Source organism: Sciurus carolinensis, chromosome 5 (assembly GCF_902686445.1).
Source record: "Sciurus carolinensis chromosome 5, mSciCar1.2, whole genome shotgun sequence".
Taxonomy (NCBI): Eukaryota; Metazoa; Chordata; class Mammalia; order Rodentia; family Sciuridae; genus Sciurus; species Sciurus carolinensis.
In genome coordinates this window covers 86,024,340-86,048,276 of record NC_062217.1, presented here as the reverse complement: position 1 = coordinate 86,048,276, position 23,937 = coordinate 86,024,340, and the positions used below count along the sequence as shown (strand labels likewise).

Here is a 23,937-nt window from a genome sequence, read left to right as displayed (position 1 = left end):
TAACTGACAACTGAAGGACTGAGGATGGGAGCTAAGCACTCAGCTTCTCCTTTCTGGCCTGGGGAATTTTGTGGATCCTCAGAGATTAGCAATGGTTCTTGACTACTTAGAGCTGCCTGTCCAACTTATTCATGATTCTTTCCCCCCACTCATCTAGATGCTAATGGAATGACTGAAAAACGAAGAGACAAAATTCTGAAGACAGTTAACTTGGGTTATCTGATTTGCTTTAGTTAATATTAGTTTTGGTTAAAAATACTTCATAAAAGTAACAAGAGATTAATTTTGGCAATCAGGTTTGGGTTTACTTTAACTATGCTCTTTGTCTTTGATTAAACAAGAAAAAGCAAACAGTACCTGGATGAGACAAGAGGAATGAGGGAGAGAAATGTCATTATTCAAGTTACTGATCATCCTGCTAGTCAGAGGATTTTGCTGGGTGTGGCATAAAAGAAAGTGAATCAGGAGTAGTCTTACCAGTAGTCAGTTTAAAATTGAATAGATGTGGAAAAAGTCTTGTCAAAGAACACGAGAAGTAGTTTCTAAACAATTTGATTTAGTTTAGGTTTTCTTTTAAATTTTTTTAAAAAATTTTAAAACTAACTTAAAAACAAAAATAGTGGTTGGAAATTGGGAACTTTCTAACAAGCAAAGACCCTCCACTGAAGCAATCACTTTAACAATCTAATAATGGCTTACAGGTTCCAAGAGCACTTTCTGTGGACACATACATACCATAGAAGGAAAGATGTAAAAGGCTTTGTGGGACTTAATTTGGGATAGAGTCCCTCTTGGTTCAACCCTCACTTATATTTGCATAGTAACTAAGCAGCTCAGTGGTGTTCTAGGCAGCTCCTCTTCTGGGCATACAAAATTTGATAGGCATCCACTTCTCTGAGCAAATCTGGTACCTCCCCACTTTCAAATGCTATTGCTCAAAAGAATTTCCCTACACTCAATCCTAGGTCCTGGTCACTCATGTTTACCTTCATGTCCTATGTTGTCACTGCTCCCCTCTCTGACCCATCTTCACTGTACAAGGGGTTCTCCTAAAGCAGTAGTTTCCACCATATTGCATTGATGCTGTACACCTAAGATAGATCCAATTCTTCAGATTAACACAGTTCTCAATAAGACAACCACAGGTTGTGCATCCCTGATCCTAAATTTGAAATCTAAAATGCTCCAGAAATCTGAAACTTTTTTTTTTTTTTTTTTTTGGTGATACTGAGAATGGAACCCAGGAGCACTCTATCACTAAGCCAAATCCCCAGTCATTTTTATTTTTTATTTTGAGACAAGTTCTTGCTAGGTTGCCCAGGCTGGCCTCAAACTTGTGATTTTCCTGCCTCTGCCTGTGGAGTCACTGGGATTACAGGTGTGAATCACTATGCCTGGCAAAAATCTGAAATTTTTTGAGCACAAAGGTAAAGCTCGAAAAGTTTTGAGTTTTAGAGCACTTTAGATTTTTGCTTTTTTTTTTTTTTGATTAGGCATACTCAACTAGTAAAGTCAATGCAAATATTCCAAAATCCAAAACTCCAAAATTTGGAATATTCCTGTCCCAGGCATTTCAGATAATGGATGCTTAACCTATATACAAGAGCCTTCAAACTTTCTCCCACTGATCCCCAAATATGTGGGCTCTCCCAGCCAATACTGGCCTCCTTAACATCCTACATGCCTGTGTGTGTTCTTGGCCTAGGTCTTTGCTTATGCCCTTCCCCAGTGTCAAATACTCTTACCATCATCAGCCCAACCAGATCCTATGCAGGCTGGCTCAGCTGTTCTGTGTAGCTTCTTCCTAGCCTTAACCTCCAATGACTGGGTGATGCCAAAGGTGTGGCCACCATATGTGCTATCATGTTTATCCTGGCTTGCATAAGTTAACTTTCCTGTCCTAACAAGCTGTCCTTGGTTCTCCAAGGTCGTGCTGAGGTCACAGTCAGGACTCAAATGTCTTTCACTGAGTGGTCCTCAAATCTCCACTTTCATTCTCCTTTCCCAATATTAATACATTAATATTAATTAAAAAAAAGATTCCTTGAGTGCTTACATTGCCAATTTGGAAGCCATTACCCAATCTACCTCATAACATACGCCGAGTGAGGAAGTTTGCCTAGTAGATTGCATGGATGGGTAAAAGGGAACAACAGGGAAAGAAGAATTTAAAGCCAACCCTGACTCACAATCTCAGAGTGGGCCCCAGAATCTGCACTTAAACAGAAATGACCTCACTCTGAATTGTGGTAAGTAAACCACACTGAAAAAGTTACATATCTACAAAATCCTATTCAGCATGTGCATTTTTATCATAGCAGTTTGACTTCAGTGGTGAAATTACTTGTTTAGTTGTCAGCCTCCTCAGTTACATGTGAGTTACTCGAGGGTTAAAACCTCAGACATTGCTCATTCTATGCTGTGATGCCTTAGGCACACAGATAAAAATCCAAAGGATTTTTGGACATTCTTTTTATAAATGCTGGCATTGCACAAGTCTAAACATACTAAAAACTAATGAACTATATGATTTTAATCAGCAGATTGCATGGCATGTGAATTATAGACCAATAAAGTCATTTAAAATATTAATGGATTTGTTGGAATTCATTGTATCTCGCTCCAAAAATAGAATGAATAGAATGAGATACAATCAATTCTCCCAATTTCTAAACTTTTTTTTTTTTTTTTTGAGATAGGGTCTGCTATGTTGCCCAGGTTAGCCTCAAACTCTTAGGATTGAGTGATTCTCCTGCCTCATCCTCCTGAATAGCTGGGACCACAGGTGCACATACCATACCTGGTTTTCCAAATTTAAAATACTCACAGGATGAGCCACAATGCATTGCTTCACATGCACCAAACCCGCAAACAGCTTGGAAGGCATCAGGCAAGAGCTGGAACTGCTCAAGATGACTCTATCGTCGACAATGCGATCTAGCTGAGCAAAAATCTTCTTCTTCAGATCTAGATTTTCAGGAACACATTCCTAGAAAGGACACATTTAATGACCACTCAAGATTGCCAAACACAGGTCCCAAGCAAGGCACTGTATGTTTGCTTCCTTCTGAAAGTGAATCAGTTTGGAAATGCTGGTGTTCTGGGCACACTACCCCATCATATGGTACCCTGGCATTTGAAACTGAAGAGGGAGATCTCCCTGACCTTTTCCCACCCTTTTCTCCTAAAGCAGGCCATAAAAAGTTCTCTCTCTTCTCCTAAGGCAGGTCATAAGACTGTCAATCCAGAGGTGCCCTCTCTGTACTTGGGAAAGGAATGTCCTTATCTCTGAAGACAAGGACATAGAGAAGAATCTGAACAAACAGGTCTTGCTGAGTGTCCCCACTTTATGAACATTAGGTCACCCCCCTTTGTCTAATATGCTTCTGCATGACTGTCTGCTCTTCATCAAACCTGAGCACAAAATACGCAGGTTTCACTGGTTTTTTTATTTTTGGAAAATAAATATTCATTTCTGAAAGCTCCTGTGTCATATAAAACTTCTATTAAAAATAAATTGTGTAATTTTATTAATCCATATTTCGTTATAGGGGCCTCAGCCTTGAATCTTGTGATAGGTGGGGAAAACCATCAGCAAAATTTAAGAATGGAAAAGGTTGCTGAAGATATGTGATAAATCTTGAGAACTCTAGAAAGGGAGAGATGAATATGTGGGAGTCTGTTGTACTGCCTTAGTTTTGTATAGATCTGAAAATTCTTATAATAAAAAAGTCAGTCAGGGGTCTGAGAGTGTAGTTCAGTGGTACAGTGTTTGCCTGGCAGGCACAAAGCCCTGTGTTTGCTCTCTAGCACCGCAGAAACGAGAGAGAGAGAGAGAGAGAGAGAGAGAGAGAGAGAGAGAGAGAGAGAGAGAGAGAAAGGGAAGGAGAGGCGGAGGGGGAGGGAAGGAAAGGAGAGAGAAGGGGAATGGCAGGGGGTGAAGTCTGCCAACTGAAAATTCTCATCAGAAAAAAGTCTGCCAGCTATAAAGGGGTGGATACTATAATACAACCCACAACAGCACCTCTAGCAAACTGCTGTAAACCTCAATAGTGTCATTACCACTTATTTTCCCTATCTGTTCTGAGCATCAGCTCAACTGATCTTCAAGGAAAAATCTCATTCTCGTGAGATGAATGAACATGTTACATCCACAATTCCCGAAAGGTTTCTTGAGAATTCATTTCTAATTCTGAAAAACAGACCTCTGTTTCTAACTACTGAAAATTGCTTTAATAGGGGAGGGGAGGGGGATAGAGAAGAAAATTTAGATTAATTGCTGCAGATAACAACCACTCTGCAATTGTAATCACAAAGCTGAAGTGAGAGTAAGATGCCATCCTCAAACAACCAGGGCTGACCCACAGATGAGGCACGTTCCTGGGAACACAGGACGAGGTGGACAAGGTGAACAGGGAGGATGTTTGAGCTGCTCAGATATTTTGGAAATATAGCAGCTCTTCTGTCCCTCCCACCAGCTGTACCTTTAGGGATCACACTGGGGTTCACTCCTACCCAAGGTGGGCCCCTGCTCACCTGGGGGCCACAGATGCTGTAAAGAAGGCAATATAGACTCCCAACATTCATGGTGACTTTAGTACCACTATTCTCACTATGTTCCAATAACTGCCAGTCATTATCAACTGGGTACTTGTTAAAAATGCAAATTCTCAGGCCTACTGAATTAGAATAACTAGGGGTGGAGTCCAGGCATCTGCATGTTACCAATCATTCTGGTGATTCCTCTTCTGACTAAAGTCTGGGAACCACTATGCTGAGAGATGTGGATCCAAAGTGTGGTTACTAACTACCCTCAAAAAAAAAGATAGTGAGTGGGGCCTCTTTGCCACTCTTCTGTTGGGATTGCCCCCTTCCCCAGCTACTCAGGGACAACCAAGTATGTCCTGATAAGAAATAGAAGTATATTGGCACTGTGGTCCTTTCATGGCCTCTAACCACCTGGCTAACATTCACTGAAATGTTAAATATCACATAAGGTAGTGAACACAGTAGTGAAAATAACCAGAAGTGTGTGACAATAGAAATTCAGTGCTGGAATACTGCTAAATATTATATCATAATAACTCCTTAAAACAAAGGAAATCTTTTCAAGTTCGATTTAATAATATAAAATAGTTAATATTATAGTAATATCTAACATATAGAAATCAACTACGTAAATATTAGGAATGTGCATTTCACTTCTATATCACATATATGAGTGTGTGTATACACACACACACACACATAAGATTTAAAGAGTTTCATTCAAAGGGGAGGGAGTCAATATTGTATTTTTTATACTTTTGAAAAATATAATCAAGTCATGTGAAATTTTATTAAGAACCAAAGGTCGTATTAGCACTACAACTCAAAGAAAAAAGAAAAAAATTGAGTCATTTAAGAACTGTAAAGCCCATTGTGTTAAATCCCCTTATCAAAAGAGGAAAAAGAGCTACAGTAGCTGGCTAGTCGTATTGAGTCATTCCTGGATCAGTTAAGTCTGCAAGTTGGGTTAAGTTTAAATGGAGCCTTGTAGCCAAGCCAGAGACTAAGAATGATGTAGATCCCATGTAAGCTAATAAAAAAGAGCAGTGGTGAATGGCTTCATTGTACGCCTGTCATGCAGATTCTCCCCTGAAATTCTATGCCTTTCTTCAGATTGTCTGATTATCAAAGAGGCAAGAAAACTTGAACCAGAGGAAACCCAAACCTGCTACAATTATGTAAGGGTTTCCAGTGGCATGATGGTTTGTGGTTGGGTTTTTCTTATTGCTGTTTTTAAGGGCAACCCAATTGAGTGAAATGTGCTGGACCAGGGTTCTAAGGCCTCCCCTGAGTTCATTGCTTTCTATTATTCAGATACCCCTGGTCTGAGGAAAGGAGTCTGCCACACTCTGTGGGCCCTCAGGGAGCTGCACTGGCTCTCCGGAACCACGGCTGAGAATTCGGCCTCTATGCCTTCCCCATTCGATCCTGTCTTTCAGGGGCCCTTTCTAGAGAAAGTCACCAAATGTTAAGCTTAGTGCTCACTACTGTCACTACCCCAGGTAATCAGCTTGCCTTGGCCTAATTAAAGGTTGTCAGCATCTCTTAAAACACTGATTTTTGTTTGCTTGCTTTTTGTTTGTTTTGAGGGACAGAGATGCAACCCTTAACAAATAATATTGTCATGCACGAACACCACCATAGGCTGCCCAGGTTTTGACAAACAAAACAAAACCCTAGGAAGTAAAGTTCAACAAAACTTCCCAATTATCACAATTATTAGTGTTATATCAAAAGGAGCTTCCTCTTACTCACTCTTCACTCTCATTGGCTGACCTTTTGCCCTTCCTAAAGGGAAGAAACTGAATGATGGTATTACAGATCTAACTTTTTCTAACTTTGTGTGTGTGTGTTTTAAAGGTAGAGCACACATAAATGTTGGTATATTATTAGTAGTAAAGGCCACCTGGGTGGTTAATTTAACTCTTAACTCTTTCTACTTTGGAAAACCAGAACAGCCACAGCAAGTCAGCTTACTGGATAATTCCCAGGGAAGGGAGTGCTAATAAATATGTACTTTTGAAGTTATTCACTTGCCATGCAACATACCCTTTCCAAAAATGTATGAAATGAATAGCAAAAATGAAATGTTAATTTTTTTCTCCAATCAACCAAGACACTTTAAACAGACATTCTGTCACTAGAAAATCTACATTTGTTTATGCAAAATATCTGGAAGCAATCTTCATTATGCTCTCCAGAAAAGAAAAACCAAATTAAAGGATTTCTGTACTTAAAGTAGTTTACATACAAAGATGTTCTAGTAGCAATTTTAAAGTGAGAAAGAGACATTGCTAGAAAAGACAAATGAGCTAAAGTCCTGCTGTAATCATGGCAGCAGAAGGAAATTCACTCTCAGGTTGAAGATGAAAGCAATCTACATTACTGTCTTTCTGCTATCATCAGCTTAATCTCCTACTTCACTCTGTCTAATTAACACCCCCAGCTTCTCTTCAAAGTTTCTCCCAAGAGTACAATCTCAAATCTATCCAATTAATAAATTGTTATGACCACACTTCTCAAGAGGAGGACAGGAGGAGGGGAGTGAGAGGAGGAAGAAGTCTTCCTGTTCTAAAAGAAATAAGATAATATGTTTTAAAAAAAAGAAAGGGAAAGGGTAAATTAGTTTCAACATCACAGGCAATCTATGGCATTGTGCCCTAACCAGGAGCTCATCTTTTTCCCTTAAAAATCAAGTTCAAAGTTGTGTATGACCACAGAGATTTCTACAGTCGCCCAGGACAAATTATATGCAATCAAGAGACACCTTTCCAAAGTAAAAATCTGTGCAGAGTATATTCAGGAATTAACTTCCTGGGGCTTAGGTGTTCCACTTGCAAGGATCATTGTTGTTTGCTTTAATTTAAAGAGCAGTCCTTTCTCAGGGTAACCACAAACCCGCAGGAGGAGAGCCTGGCACAGGCCTCACTGATATCCTGTTTATGTGTCTATTCCCATCCTCATTCCAGTAATGTTTTTGGTACTATTTATGAAATCATTTATTTAGAACTTAAATGCTTGACATGAAAAAATAACACAATTAAAACTACTTCATTTAAGCCTACAATTATCCTATAGTTTGTACTTCTAATATTTCTCATGAGGAAAAACAAGTTTTTTTTAAGTGCTGGGAGTAGCATAAAACACAAAACTGAAGAAAGATTCTTCAAGTGAGATATAAGGAATGAATTTCTTTTTAAATTTTTAGTTGTCAGTATACCTTTATTTTATGTATTTATTTTTATGTGGTGCTGAGAATCGAACCTAGTGCCTCACACATGCTAGGAAAGCGCTCTACCACTGAGCCACAATCCCAGCCCAAGGAATGAATTTTTAACAAGAAAAATGGAAAATAAATATGTCCGTATGAAGGGTTTCAATAACTGACAGTAGCTGGTAATCACTAAGGCTGTTTATGATCAAAGAGGAAGAGCATTAAATTGACAAATGAGACTTTGAGAGGACTACACAAGTTATTTTTTTTACGTAACTCATTTTTGGTCTCTGGATTGGACACATAAACGCATTTCCATCAGTGACTTCTGTCTATGATGTGGCAATTCTCATTAATCCATCTGTCTACAGAGGAACCAAGAAGTAAAGTTATCCGTGACTATAGTGGCAAAATGCAACAGAGCTTTAAAAAGTTACTCTAAAGGCGGTTTTCTCATCTTAAATTGATACTCTCCTCTCTAGTTGCTGGGACAAGAGAAGTTTGCAATAAGGGAAAATACTTAGACTAAGAATAGAGGTTTTCAGAACAGCTGGATTTATAACCTTCTAGTAGGAATTTTATGGCTTTTTAAAGAAGACATTCTGGCTATTTCTATTATTTTAGTAATACAATTATCTTTTTTTTTATTGTAAACAAATGGGATACATGCCTTTACTCCAAATACAATAATCTTTTAACCACATTTGTTTAACTTAGCTTTGATACAGGATATTATGTTTGCCTCTTTTTTCCTGATTTCCTTCTTATCCACTCAATCTCTCTTCCTTATCTATATCACCAAAAAGAACCAAACTCACTCTCTTCTTTTAAAAGAGGTTTATAATTCTTTCTGCTATAATGAGCATTTGTTCGTTTGTGTAAATTTTTTCTCTTATAAATAAGATTAAGTTGCAGTTTCTTTAATCATCCTTATTTGATCTTTTCTGTTGATCAAGAATTTCTAATAACAAACTCAGTTAATTTAATCCTCTGTTTTTGCTATAATTCTGATCCGTGGCAACATGAGTACACACTCATGGGATTGTGTGTGAATTACTGGGAAATACGATTGCCCCTGCCTATTCTCTAAAGCATTCAGAAAGTCACCACGCAGTATGCGCTATGCCAGACCTATAAAGAGGTGCATCTTACTGCCTCCCCTCCCCAACATTACTAAGTTTCCTAGGACGTATCAGAGTTGAGGGCAAGATAGTGGTGTCACCATCTTGGTGAGATCAATGATCTGCCTTTCAAGGCCACATAAAACAAGCATCTGGAATGCTATGGCATGGCTCTGTGTGATGTTATCATACATCTTTTTGTTTTTGACTATGGTTCCTGGACCACAACTCCTTCCTCAAGGCAGGACATAGAAACCCTAATCTTTCCCTGCCTTCAGATGGCCAAAAATTCTCTTATTTAATGATAGGTCCTAAGAACCTCCTCATTCCAGAGACCCTGCCCCAGACCCTGGAGGAGGAGTGTGGCACAGAGGCCAAGCAGAATGCTGAAGCAGTCAGACCTTGCTGGATTTCCTCACCCAGCCTGTTAGCATTAGATCAGACCTTTTTGGTCCCATCACATTTTGACACAGTTATTCCTGCTTTAATGATGCCTATGCAATGAAGTATTCATAAAAACCCAAAGGACAGGATTCAGATGAGTTTCTAGATAGCTGAACAGGTGGAGCATCCTGGAGGGTGGCATGTTCAGAGAGGGCATGGAAACTCTGTACCCCCTCCCTGCACCTCATCCTATGCATTTCTTCATCTGTAACCTTTGCAATATCCTGGATAAGAAACCAGTAAATGTGTTTCCCCAGAAAATGTGAGCTGCTCAAGCAAGTTAATCAAAACCCAAAAGGGGGTTGTAAGAACCTTGATTTATAGCCACTAACCAAAAGCTCAGGTAAAACAACCTGAGATTTGCCATCAGAAGTGTGGGGGCAAGTAACAATCTTGGGGACTAAGTCCTCAACCAGTGGGGACTGGATACTCTTTCCAAGTAGGTAGTATCAGATTTGACTTAGATAAGAGGATGCCTAGCTGGTGTCTATAGTTGCAGAACTGACAGCGTGGTATGAGAGGAACCCCCAATCTCACACACACACACACACACACACACACACACACAAAGATCAGGAGTCAGCTTTGTTGTCATGAGAGAGCAGAGGAAAAACAGACACTTTGTGACTAACATGTACTCTGTTTAACAACAGATCTGATATTTTACCTTCTCCCATCAGGAAAGACAATATAGGAATTAAAAAACAGTTAATATAAATGCATATATGTTTATTAGTTTGTGTTTTATTGCAAGTTGACATTCAGCTTATGTTAGAATCAACTAAAAATATCCCTTCACCAGGTTTCCTCAATAGATACCACAGTGCCTATGGAAAAAAAAAAAAAAAAAAAGAAAATGCATATGGCCCTGAAAACAAGGGTGGATACAGAATTCCATGCTAAGTTTTTAAAAAGTTAACAGAGAGAATGTATGTATTCTAATAAAACTTTTCCAAATAAAACTAATGAGGACTTCTGGTTCTGCTGATATGATGGGCTAGAAAACTTAGTCTTCCCTTCAATTTAAATAATGGATAATTCTATATAAAATATTCGTCCCTTTAAATAAAAACTCAACTCTTAGGAAAACAAGGGAATCACCAAGTGGAAATCAAAGCAGCCAGTATTAGAGTCAATGTTGGGGCCACTGGGGTGTAGAGTTCAGTGGTTCGAAGTGAGGAAAGGTTCATATGAAGTAGACCAGAGACCCCCACCCAGAAGACCATCACCATAATTAAGCAGAAATCCCCAACACATCTGTAACAAATAAGTTCCTCTTCTTGTCAGAAAGCTTTATAACAGAATATAAGTAAAAATTTCTACAAAAAACTCAATATGGAATAGAATTTCCTATTTCTGGTGAGGACTAGGTTACTCTGTCTTGCAAAAAATAAGTTTGGCCACAGACTTGATGATGTCATTTCTTCTTTTGTTGTAAAACTTCTGACTAATCTAAGAAATGGGACAAAAAGCACTTTCTATGAACTCAAGAAAAAAAAATACTACGTAGACTCCTACAAAAACGAAAACCTTCCAAGTCCCCACCCCTCAGTATAAAGTTCCAGAAATTTCCAGACTTGAGATCCAGAGAATCTTTTAAGTGATAGCCCCTCTGAACCCTGCAGTCAATAAGTCTGCTTCCTGCAAATTCCTCAGGTGTCTAGCCTCTTTTGTCCTACATCATTTGGTGACCCAGATGGGAGAGTGGAAATGAAGATGGCTTTTCTGCCTTTCTTGTCTCTGGGATCTGGCTTCCTCTGGACATTTGAGGACAACTCATCTCCTTGGTGCACCACAGGTGACTCTTTGCATGTAGGGGAGGTGACTCACCCAGTGCCCCAGAATGGCTGCCCTGAAGTACAAAGGAACTCACAAGGCACAGGAACTAGGACTAGAGGACTTGGAGCACAGTCCAACTGAACAGGTAGAACCCTGGTCCATTAATGGTATCCCACCTGACTTCGCCATAGAGGCCTAAACAGGTGGAAGAGAGGCTTGATCAACCTCTGAGGGTCCCTGAGTAACCTCCAAAAAGGAGCTAGGGCTGAAAAGGATCTGGGGAGTCACCTGAGTAGTCACTGTTCAGGGTCAGTGAGCAGAGAGGAATTTGAGGGCCTTCCTTGGTTTTGGGATTTTGGAGATTTGGGCAATATAGGAATTTTGCTCTGACTGTGTCTGTGTGAAAATCTGTGAGTGAGACAAACAGTGGAAGGGTTCCAACCCAGCCCAAGAGCCAAAGAGAGTGCAGAGTCCTGATCTGCAGTTCCGTGGTACCTCAGTCTAAGGCAGAATTCCACCAACCAATATCTAGGTGGAAACTCCTGGTCGGGGGTTGATACCCATCCGCAAAGCTAAGAGGACCCTAAGTTCCTGAGAGGGGAGCAACTGGAGACAAACAAAGTGAGTCTTGTCCTAACAATGCAGGATGGAACATGGGAGGCACACAAAGTAAAACAAGTCCTTTGAAATGGATGTTAGAAAATTTTAAGGAAGGTGTTAACAGTAACTATGGGGTGAAACTCACTCCACAAAGTTTATATACTCTGCAAATTAGAATGGCCAAACTTTGATATGGGATGGCTACCAGAAAGATCTTTAGACAGAAGTGTTATTGGTGAGGTTCTTTTAAAAGCTGTCAGGACCCCTGGACCCCCAGACCAATCCTCTTATATTGATTACAGGCAAAAGATAGTACAGAAACAGCCCCCTTGGCTGACAGCCTGTCTGGAAGGACAGTCCAAGTTGATGTTACCTCAGGCTATAGTAGCCTCTAACACCCAACTAAAGGGAACTAAACAGAGAAGCCTGACAAAGAAAGGACAGAAAGGAAACCAGTTTTCCCTGTGAGCCAGAAAGAACCTACCACCTTACATGCCACTCTGCCCAACTTTGCCAAGATCACTGAGACAATAGGCTGTCCCCTCAGCCCCCTTGTCCCCATAGGCAGCAGATGGTGTCTCCTTGATACCAGCTATTTCTTCCTCCTTGACGTCCTTAGTGCCAGAGGCTTTCCCAGAGCCAAAGATTCCTCCAACCCGCAAGACTAAAAAAACGTGTCCCAAGACCAGAGGCATAATCCAGATGAGGGCTCTCCAGATGCCCCTACAAAAGACTAGAGGACCTGCTTATGTTGACCAGAAGGGAACCATCTGAGGGCGACAATGGATTTTTATGTGTGAACCTTTCACCACCTGGTCTCTTGAATTGGAAAAATTACACTCACTCCTACATAGAGAAGCCCTGGGCCATGATTGATCTAATGCAATCCACTATCCAGACCTACCAGCATATCTGGGTTGATAGAGGAATGCAGACAGGTGGCCTGAACAACTTTAAAATGGCTAGAGGAACATGCTCTAGACACACAAGGCAACATTCAAGTCTATGCCCAGACCCAGTTTCCCAACACAGACTCAGAGTGGGACCCCAACAAAGAGGAAGACCACCTAAAGATAAAAAGATATCAAGAGGCCCTCACAGGCAGCCTAAAAGAAGGGGGAATAGAGAACCTTAAACATGAATGAGATATCAGAAGTAGTCCAAAAGCCTGATGAAAGCCCCAGCCAATTCTACAAATGACTGTGTGAGACTTCCCACTCTTCACTCCTTTTGATCCTGAGGTACCAGATAATAAGAAAATGATCAACACAGCCTCTATGAGACAAACCCAGATAGACATTCACTGAAAACTCCAAAAACTCTGCTGGAGTTTGCTGAAAAGAACGCCAACGAGCTAATTGAAGTGACCACTGCATTCTTCATCAACCGAGACCAAGAGTCTCAATGGGAGGCAGACCAAAAAAAGAAGAAGACGGGTCTCCTTGCAGCTTCCCTCACCACAAACTCAGAGGTCACCCAAAGGAGAGGAGGGGGTCCTGCCAGAACAAAGTCAAAACAAATATCAAAATCAGAGCCAAGGGGCCAGGGTTGTGGCTCAGTGGTAGAGCACTTGCCTACCATGTGTGAGACCCTGGGTTTGAGCCTCAGCTCCACATAAAAATAAATAAATAAATAAATAAATGGTTAAAAATGTTTAAAAGAAAAAACAGGGCCAAAGGAAGGTCTGAATGGAAGGACCACCTTATCCAGGACAAGGATAAAACTAAGTTGAGGGCTGGGGAGATAGCTCAGCTGATAGAGTGCTTACCTCACAAGTACAAGGCCCTGGCTTTAATCCCCAGCACCACAAAAAAAAAAAAAAAAAAAAAAAAAACTAAGTTGATGTGCCTACTGCCATGTAGAGGGCCACTGGAAGAAAGAATGCCTCCAACTGAAGGTCAATCGACCTGAACCAGGCTGCCAAGGGGCTTCAAAAACTCACCAACCATCTTCAGGACAGCGTTAGCTTCTAATTTGAAAGCCTTTCCTGCAAAATGACAAGGATACTGTCCCCAGATATGGATGTACATTGCTCCAATATGTAGAGGATCTGTTGCTGACCAGAGCAACCAGAGAAAACTGCATAAAGGGGATACAACTGCTTCTTGTTCTCCTGTGTGAAACTGACTATAAAATCTCAAAGAAAAAAGCCCAAATCTGTCAAGAAAAAGTCAAGTACTTCAGTTTCTATCTGACTCAGAGACAATGACAGCTGGTCCCCAAGAGGAAACAGGCAGTCTGTTCAATCCCAGTCCCTTTTACCCACCGCCAGATCTGAGATTTCCTGGTGCTGCCAGATTCTGCTGTATATGGATCCCTAACTTTTCAGTTATGGCCAAACCCCTCCATGAGGCCACAAAGATGGGAAAACAGGATCCACTGATGTGAGGACCAACACAACATAACAGCCTTTAAGGACATTAAACAAGCACTCACCAGTGTACCTGGACTAGGACTCCCTGACCTCACAAAACCTTTCTCTCTGTGTGTCCATGCATGGCCTGGAATAGCTATAGGAGTCCTAACACAAACGCACTGTCCAGTGGCCTGTCTTTCTAAACAGCTAGACTCTGTGATTCAAGGCTGGCCACCTTGTCTATGGGCCCTTGTGGCCACAGCCCTTCTGGTGTTTGAGGCTGACAAGCTGCCTATGGGATAGGAACTGGCATTCTGTACTGGCACTGTTGGAGTACAAAGGACAATACTGGCTGACCAATGTGAGGATGGTCAGATATGAGGGCATGTTATGTGAAAATCCACAGGTCCACATTGAAGTCATTTGGACTCTAGACCCAGGAACTCTGCCGCCCCTCAGGACTGGGCAACCTGAGCACAACTGCATTGAGGTCATAGATAAAAGGTTCTCCAGCAGACCAGACCTGACAGACCCAAAGCTCCTCAAGGACCCTGATGTCAAGTACTTCACAGGTGAAAGCAGTTTTTTGAAGATAAGAGTTTTTTTTCATTTGTTCTAATTAGTTAAACATGACAGTAGAATGCATTTTGACACATCATACATAAATGATGGAGTATAACTTCTCATTCGTCTGGTCGTACATGATGTAGAGTTACACAGGTCATGTAATCATATGTGCACGTAGGGTAATAACATCTGATTCATTCTACTATCATCTCTAACGCCATGCCCCTTCCCCTCCCTTCACTCCCCTTTGTCTGGTCCAAGTATCTCTATTCTCCCCCAACCACTTTATGTGAATTAGCATCCGCATATCAGAGAAAACATTCAGCCTTTGGTTCTTTGGGATTGGCTTATTTTGCTTAGCATGATATTCTCCAGCTCCATCCATTTATTGGCAAATGCCATAATTTCAATCTTCTTTAAAGCTGAGCAATATTCCATTGTGTATATATGACACAGTTTCTTTATCCATTCAAGTATTGAGGAGTACCTAGGTTGGTTCCATAGTTTAGCTATTGCGAATTGAGCTGCTATAATGATATGGCTGCACCACTGTAGTATGATGACTTTAAGTCCTTTGGGAATAAACCGAGGAGTGGAATGACTGGGTAAAATGGTGGTTCCATTCCAAGTTTGCTGAGGAATCTCCCACTGCTTTCTATAGTGGTTACACTGATTTGCAGTCCCACAAGCAATGTATGATTGTGCCTTTTCCCCCCACATCCTCACCAACACTTGTTATTGCTTGTATCCTTGATAACTGCCATTCTGATTGGAGAGAGATGAAATCTTAGAGCAGTTTTGATTTGTATTTCTCTAATTGCAAGAGATGATGAACATTTTTCATATGTTTATCAATTGTATTTCTTCTTCTGTGAAGTGTCTGTTCAGTTCCTTAGCTCACTTATTGTTTGGGATATTTGGGGTTTTTGAGTTCTTTATATATCCTGGAGATTAGTGCTTTATCTGAGGTGCATGTGGTAAATATTTTCTCCCATTCTTTAGGCTCTCTCTTCACATTATTGATGGTTTCCTTTGCTGAGAAGAAGCTTTTTAGTTTGAATCCATTCCATTTATTGATTCTTGATTTTATTTCTTGTGTTTTAAGAGTCTTGTTCAGGAAATCAGGTCCTAAGCCAACATGATTAAGTTTGGGCCTACTTTTTCTTCTATTAGGCACAGGATCTCTGTTCTAGTGTCTAAGTTTTTGATCTATTTCACATTGATTTCTGTGCAGGGTGAGGGATAGGGGTTTAATTTCATTTTACTATACATGGATTTCTAGTTTTCCTAATACCATTGTTGAAGACACTATCTTTTCTCCATTGTATGTTTTTGGTGCCTTTGTCTAATATGAGATAACTGTATTTATGTGGGTTTGTCTCTGTGTCTTCAATTCTGTACCATTTGTCTATATGTCTATTTTGGTGCCAATACCATGCCATTTTTGTTACTATGGCTCTGTAGTGTAGTTTAAGTTCTGGTAATGTAATGCCTCCTACTTCACTCTTCTTGCTAAGGATTGCTGTGGCTATTCTGAGTCTCTTATTTTTCTAAATGAATTTCAAGATAGTTTTTTCTAGTTCTATGAAGAATGTTATTGGAATTTTAATAGGAATTGCATTAAATCTATATAATGCCTTTGGTAGTATGGCCATTTTGACAATATTAATTCTGCCTATCCAAGAGCATGGGAAATCTTTCCATGTTCTAAGGTCTTCTTCAATTTTGTTAAGAATTTTTGCATCTATGTTCATCAGGAATATTGGCCTGAAGTTTTACTTCCTTGATGTGTCTTTGGTTTTGGTATCAGGGTGATACCAGCTTCATAGACCAAGTTTGGAAGGGTTCCCTCCTATTCTATTTCATGGAAAAATTTGAGGAGTATTGGTGTTAATTCTTCTTTGAAGGTCTTGTAGAACTTGGCTGAGAATCTGTCCGGTCCTGGGCTTTTCTTGGTTGGTAGGCTTTGATGGCATCTTCTATTTCATTGCTTGAAATTGATCGATTTAAATTGTTTATGTCCTCCTGGTTCAGTTTGGTTAGGTCATATGTCTCTAGAAATTTGCCAAAGTCTTTGAGATTTTCTATTTTATTGGAGTATAAATTTTCAAAACAGTTTCTAATTATCTTCTGTATTTCAATAGGGTCTATTGTGATATTTCCCTTTTCATCATGAATTTTGGTAATCAGAGTTTTCTCTCTCTTTCTCATCATTAGCATGGCTAAGGGTTTATTAACTTTATTTATTTTTTCAAAGAACCAATTTTTTGTTTGTCAATTTTTTGAATTGTTTCTTTTGTTTCCATTTCATTGGTTTCAGCTCTGATTTTAATTATTTCCTGTCTTCTGCTACTTTTGGTGTTGTTTTCTTTTTCTTTTTCTAGGGCTTTGAGATATAATGTTAGGTCTTTTATTCATTGACTTTCTATTCTTTTAATGAATGAACTCAATGCAATGAACTTTCCTCTTAGCACTGTCTTCATGGTGTCCAAGAGATTTTGATATGTTATATCACTATTCTCATTTACCTCTAAGTATTTTTTTATTTCATCCCTGATTTCTTCTGTTATCCATTCATCATTCAATAGTGTATTATTGCATCTCCGGGTGTTAGAGTAGCTTCTATTTTTTATTCTGTCATTGATTTCTAATTGCATTCCATTATGATCTGATAGGATGCAGGGTATTATCTCTATTTTTTTTTTTTTTGTATTTTCTAAGAATTGCTTTATGCCATAAGATTTGGTCTATTTTAGAGAATGATCCAGGTGCTGCTGAGAAAAAGTGCATTTGCTCAATGATGGATGAAATATTCTATATATGTCTGGTAAGTCTAAATTATGGATTGTATTATTTAGTTCTATAGTTTCTTTGTTAGTTTTTGTTTGGAAGATCTATCCAGTAGTAAGAGAGGTGTGTTAAAGTCACCCAGTATTATTGTGTTGTGGTCTATTTGATTCTTGAAGTTGAGAAGGGTTTGTTTGATGTACGTAGATGCCCCATTGTTTGGGGCATAAATATTTATTTGTTATGTCTTGTTGCTGTAGAATTCCCTCAAGCAGTATCAAATGGCCTTCTTTGTCCCTTCTGACTTACCTTTGGCTTAAAGTCCACTTTATCTGATGTTAGAATAGAAACCCCTCTTGATTGTGTAAACACAATCCATGTTTTTTCCCATCCTTTCACCTTTAGCCTGTGATGTCTTTGCCTATGAGGTGAGTCTCATGGAGACAGCATATAGTTGGGTTTTGTTTTTTAATCCAATCTACTAGTCTATGTCTTTGATTCTTGAGTTTAGGCCATTAATGTTCAAGGATATTATTAAGATATGATTTGTGTTCCCAGTCATTTTGGTTTATTTCTAGGGTTTTTCTTTTTTATTGGAATTGGTTTCTCCTTTCAGTGACTACTCCTTTAGTGTATTTCCTCCCTTCACTGGTTTTCACTTTTTTTTTCCTTTCATCTTCATAAAATACTTTGGTGAAAATATTCTGAAGTGCAGGCTTTTTTTTTTTTAATGAAGAAAAGGGGCTAATTAACTCAGGAGGAAAAGGCACAAAATATGGACAGGAACTTCGTAATCTTCTAGCTGTAGTATGGGAAAAGTCGCCATTATGCATTGCCAGGGCCACCAAAAGGGGAACACTGGTTGCTCAGTGTAACTGAAGAGCAGACTGAGAAACAAAATTTGCAGCTTCTGAACAAACAGAGCAGGATGGTGGAGATTTTCTGAAGCCAAATAGGTATCCCTGAGACACTAGCCCTGCCTTCATCAGACAGCTTCACAGGGGAGCACACATCAGCCAAACGGCACTTGGGACTATTCTGAGTCAGCATTTCTAAGTCTCCTGGCTCACAGGAATTTCCCAGGTGATCTGCGAACAGTGCAAAACTTGTGCTCATAACAACCCATGCCAGGGGTCAAGGCTTCCACCAGGAATCCAAACTAAAGGAGAAACACCTTTTGAGAAACTTAGAGTAAATCTTTACTGAACTACCATGCTCATAGGGATATAAATACCTTTTGGGTTTCTTGTCTCTTATTCTGGCTAGAGGGAAGTCTTTCCAACCTTCACTGAAAAGGCTCAAGAGGTAGCCAGGATGTTCCTCCAGAAAATTATTCCCAGATTTGGTGTCCCAATAACCATTGGCTCAAACAACAGGTCGATTTTTGTGGCAGAAATGATATGATTATTGGCCAAGAGTTTAAATATCAGATGAAAGTTATATACTACCTATAGGCCACAGAGTTATGATAAAGAAGAAATGATGAATAAGACTTTAAAGGCTCATTTAGGTAAACTGTGTCAGGAAATACACCTGCATTGGGATGAACTCCTCCCTATGTCACTATTAAGGATTATACCCACTCCCACTAAGAGGACTAGATTCTCTCCTTATGAGATAATGTATGGGAGGCCTCCCCCACTTATCAGGGGATCACAGGGAGAGTTAAAGGAAACAGGAGAATTAACATTGAGACAACAGCTTCAGGCTTTAGGGAAAACCTTACAGAGTCTCATCCAATGGGTCAAGGAAAAGCTGCCAGTTAGTTTGTAAGTTTGGCCACAGTTGCACTTCCAGCTTGGAGATGCAATCTGGATCAAAGAATGGAATATTCAACCCTTGAAACCTCTTTGGAAGGATCCTCTCACTGTTATTTTATCTACTCCAACTGTAGCAGAAGTTAAAGATGGGCCCCTAGACTCGTTAACCAGGGTCAAGCACACAGCAGTGGATTGGGAATGCACTCCAGACCGCTGTGTCCCTTAAGCTGACCATCCAGCGAAAAGAAACACCAGAGAACCTTGAGGATCAGGACAACAGATCTGCTGTAGTCACTCTGGAAGCTGACTTGACTACACACAGCTGAAGCTTGAGGAAACAACAGTCCTGCTTCAGAAGATAAACTTAGCACCACAACAAATGGACTCTTATACTGTAATGCATTTGCACCCCTTACTTCTAGCCATATGTATAGTTCTCTGGGGTTTTTTTGTTTGTTTGTTTTGTTGTTGTTTGTTTTTTGCTACAGGTTTGATAACAGTAACTCCTACTGACTGGATTCTTTGTAACAAAATTTCATTTATACTTTTTTACCTTGCTTATATAGGTTTCCTAGGGTTTGTTTATGCTATTAGTTTGGCTTTGTTAACTTACACTGTTTAACCAAAAGGTTGGTTTATCACTTAGTTTGGGTCCCTCTGATAATCTTAGGTGGGCTCTATCCCATTCCTGCCCCAACAATGAAAATCATGTGTATTATATGTCAAGTCAATCTATTATAATTAGGGAATGATTTTTAAAAAGTATATATATGTATATATATATGTACACACACACATATATTTAGGACCTGCCACACCAGAGAGATACTATAATTGAATGGCTATTTGTTTCTAGAAAAGACCTAGTGATCCCCTTTTATGAGGATCTAGGGACAAGATCAAAGAGATTCATTGGGAAAGGACTTAATCTAGGAGGTCAACAAACTTGGGGTAAAGATGACTGCCACCCCAGAAGATTATTGCCACTTAGGATCCTGCTATCTGGGCACAGAATGGCAATTGGTTTCATTTATATGCTAAACTGGATTATTCACTTAAAAACTGAGCTGGAAATTATTACCAATCAAACTGCTACAGCCTTTGACCTCTTGGTAGATTCAAAAGTTTAATTGGCATAATAGGTATTATGCTATTAACCTGTTTATTGCTTCCACATTTGGCTCCCCTTTACAGTAGAACAATTGGGTCTACTATAGAAACAGCCGTTAAAATAAAGAACATAGCTTATGGCATTATATAAAGCTTTAAGCCAAGAAGATGATGATGATCTTTAATTTAAATAAATAAATAAAGATCATCAAGTGGGGAATGAAGCAGTCCAGAGGCCCCCACCCAGAAGACCCTCACCATAATTAAGCAGAAACTCCCAACACATTTGTAACATATAAGTTCCTCTTCTTGTCAGAAAGTTTATAACACAATATAAGTAAAAATTTCTACAAAAAAACTCAATATGGGATAGGATTTCCTATTCCTTGTGAGGCTAGGTTACTATGTCTTGCAAAATCTAAGTTTGACTGCAGACTTGATGATGTCACATGACATCATTTCTGTTTTTGTTGTAAACCCTTTGACTAATCTAAAAAATGAGACAAAAAGCACTTTCTGTGAACTCGAGGGAAAAAAATACTTCTATGTAGACTGCTACAAAAAATGTAAACCTCCAAGTTCCCCACCCTCCATAAAGTTCCAGAAATTTCCAGACTCGAGGTCCAGAGAGTCTTTTAGGTGACAGCCCCTCTGAACACTGCAGTCAGTAAGCCTGCTTCCTGAAAATTCCTCATGTGTCCAGCAACTTCTGTCTTACATGACATATGCCTTCCCAAAGGGCTGAAACCACAGGCCACATGACTCAAGGAACTGGAACCAAGAACCCTGGAATAAATCCTCGATCTTCAAAAGGTTATATTTTCATTGAATTGGTTGATTAGTCTAAACAAAAAAGACAGCCTACTTGCTGAGAATGAATATAGAGAAACTGGTATTGGCTCCAGTTAGGAAGGTCTTAGGAAAAAGGAAGGGTAAATTAAAATGTGAATACATATTTATAAGCCTGAATTTCATCCAGGTCTGGGGTTCCAAGTTAAACTACACACTTGTTCTGAACTCTCCCAAGCCAACAGAACAACACAACAATTAACAATTTCTTCCAGGCTAACAATAAGCCTGATAGAAACACACACACACACACACACACACACACACACACACACATACACACACACAAATAAAACAAAAAACTAACCCCAGAGGGATGCTTGCTAAAAGAGGTCGTATCTTTCTTCAGTTTCATATAGTCAACAACCCCAAGGAAAAAAATTTACAACTCAAAATTATAAAACACATAAAACCACATATACAGAGAATAAAGATTAGAATCCGATTATAATGAACTTCACATAGCTGAAGACAAGAGAGTCTAATAGAGTAAGAAAAGTATAAGAAATGAATCAAGCCCAAAAAGATAAGGCAGATTGGGAAAAAAACATTAAGTAGAACATCTTGAAATTAAAATAAAGCCATTGGAGGAAAAAATAGGTTAAGCAAAGAATAAACATAGCTGAAGAACTAGCAGATATCAGTTAAGAAAATTACCCAGAATGCTATACATAAAGACAAAATCTAGAAAGCAAAACTTGCCATCATAAAGAAGATTCAGACAAATCCACTGTTATAGCATAACATTTTAACACACTTCTGTCAATTTCCAATAGCGTAAATATACAAAAATTCAGTAAGTACATAGGGAAGAAATAAAAAACACAATGACTTCGATCTACTGAATAGACAGAGTCCTGTACCTATTTACTGAAAAATACATATTCTGTTTAAGTACACATGAAATAATTATAAAAGTGTCTATACCATTGATTTGCATATGTTGAGCCAGTCTTGCATCCCTGGGATGAAACCAACTTGATAATAGTGTACATTTTTTTATTAGAGCATTATAGTTATACATAGTAGGTGGGTTCCTTCTGACAAATCATACATGAACCATTCCATTTCAGTCCTTGTTCCTCCCTCCCTCCCCTGCCAATCCCTCTTCCACTACACTGATTCCCACCTTGCTCATCCATTTATCCATCCTTGATATCTTCTTAAAGTATTTTTGAATGCTGCTTGCTAATATTTTATTAAGGATTTTTGCATCTATGTTCATCTGGGATATTTGTCTGTAGTTTTCTGTCCTTGATGTGTCTTTATCTGGTTTTGTTATCAGGCTGATACTGGCTTCATAGAATGAATTTGGGAGATTTCCATCTCTTTCTGTTTCATTCAATAATTTGAGAAGGACTGGCATTAGTTCTTTCTTAAAGCTCTAGTAGAACTCAGCTGAGAATCTACCTGGGTCCTAGACTTTTCTCTGTTGGAAGGCTTTTAATTATTGCTTCAATTTTATTGTTTGATATTGGTCTGTTTAGGTTTTCTATAATCTTTGGGTTCAGTTTGGGTTGGTCATATTTGTCTAAAAAATTATCATTATCTTCTAGATTTCTCAGTTTACAGGAATAAAAAGTTTTCAAAATAGCTCCTAATAATCCTTTGAATTTCAGCAATGTCTGTGGTGCTATCCCCTTTTTTGTCTCTAATTTTGTTGATTTGGATCTTTTTCTTTTGATTAATTTGGTTAAGAATTTATCAATCTTGTTTCTCTTTTCAAAGAACCAACTCTTGATGCATTGATCCTTTATGTAACTTTTTTAATTTCTATTTTTTTAAATTTAGATTCATTGTACACAAATGGGGTACAATTTTCATTTCTCTGGATGTACACAAAGTAGAGTCACACCATTTGTGTAATCATATATGTACATAGGGTAATGATGTTTGTCTCATTCTATTATCTTTCCTTCCCCACTGCCCCCTTCCCACCCCTCATTTTCCTCTATACAATCCATCCTTTCTCCATTCTTGCCTTCCCCCCATTATGTATCATCATACACTTATCAGAGAAATCATTCTTATTCTCAATTTCATTAATTTCAGCTCAGACTTTAATCATTTCCTATATTTTAGTGGTTTTTAAATTAGTTTTTTCTTGCTTTCCTAGGACCTTGAGATGTAGCATTAGATTGTTTACTTGGGATAGTTCTGGGTTTTTAATGTAGGCATTCAATGCTATAAACTTTCCTCTTAGAACTGCCTTCATAGAGTAGCAAAGATTTTGACGTGTTGTAGCTCTGTTCTCATTTGTTCCTAAGAATTTTTTAAAATTTCTCCCATTTTTTTCCTATGACCCATTCCTTATTCAAAAATATGAAATTCAATCTCCATATGTTAAAATGGCTTCTAATTTTTATCTTATTATTGATTTCTATCATCCCATTATGATCAGATAAGATGCAAGGAACTGGATGTCTCTATGTAGAAGAATTAAACTAGGTCCTTGTCTCTTACCCCACATAAAAATCAACTTAAGGTAGACCAAAGACCTATCAATTACACCAGCAACACTATAACTATTGGGAGAAAACATACAGTCAACACTCCAACATATTGGCTCAGGTACCAACTCCTTAATAAAACTCCTAAAGTTCAAGAAATAAAACCAATAATCAATAAGTGGGATGACCTCAATTTATAAAACTTTGCACAGTAAAGGAAACAAGAGTGTGAAAAGAAAACCTACAGAATTGGAGAAAATTTTTGCTAACTACTTTTCGGACAAGGGAGTAATATTCAGAATATATAAAGAACTCAAAAAGCTTAACACCAAATTACCAAATAACCCTATCA

General features: G+C 38.9%; 1 protein-coding gene across 3 annotated transcripts in view; it reads right to left on the bottom strand.

The window, feature by feature from the left end:
* The window catches only part of Cryl1 (crystallin lambda 1), a 185,564-nt gene that overhangs the window by 29,844 nt on the left and 131,783 nt on the right, over positions 1-23,937 (bottom strand). For all 3 annotated transcript variants that reach the window (XM_047552618.1, XM_047552616.1, XM_047552617.1), the window contains exon 4: positions 2,828-2,989. In XM_047552618.1, the coding sequence (XP_047408574.1) occupies positions 2,828-2,989 (162 nt within the window). The remainder of the gene's footprint in view (positions 1-2,827; positions 2,990-23,937) is intronic.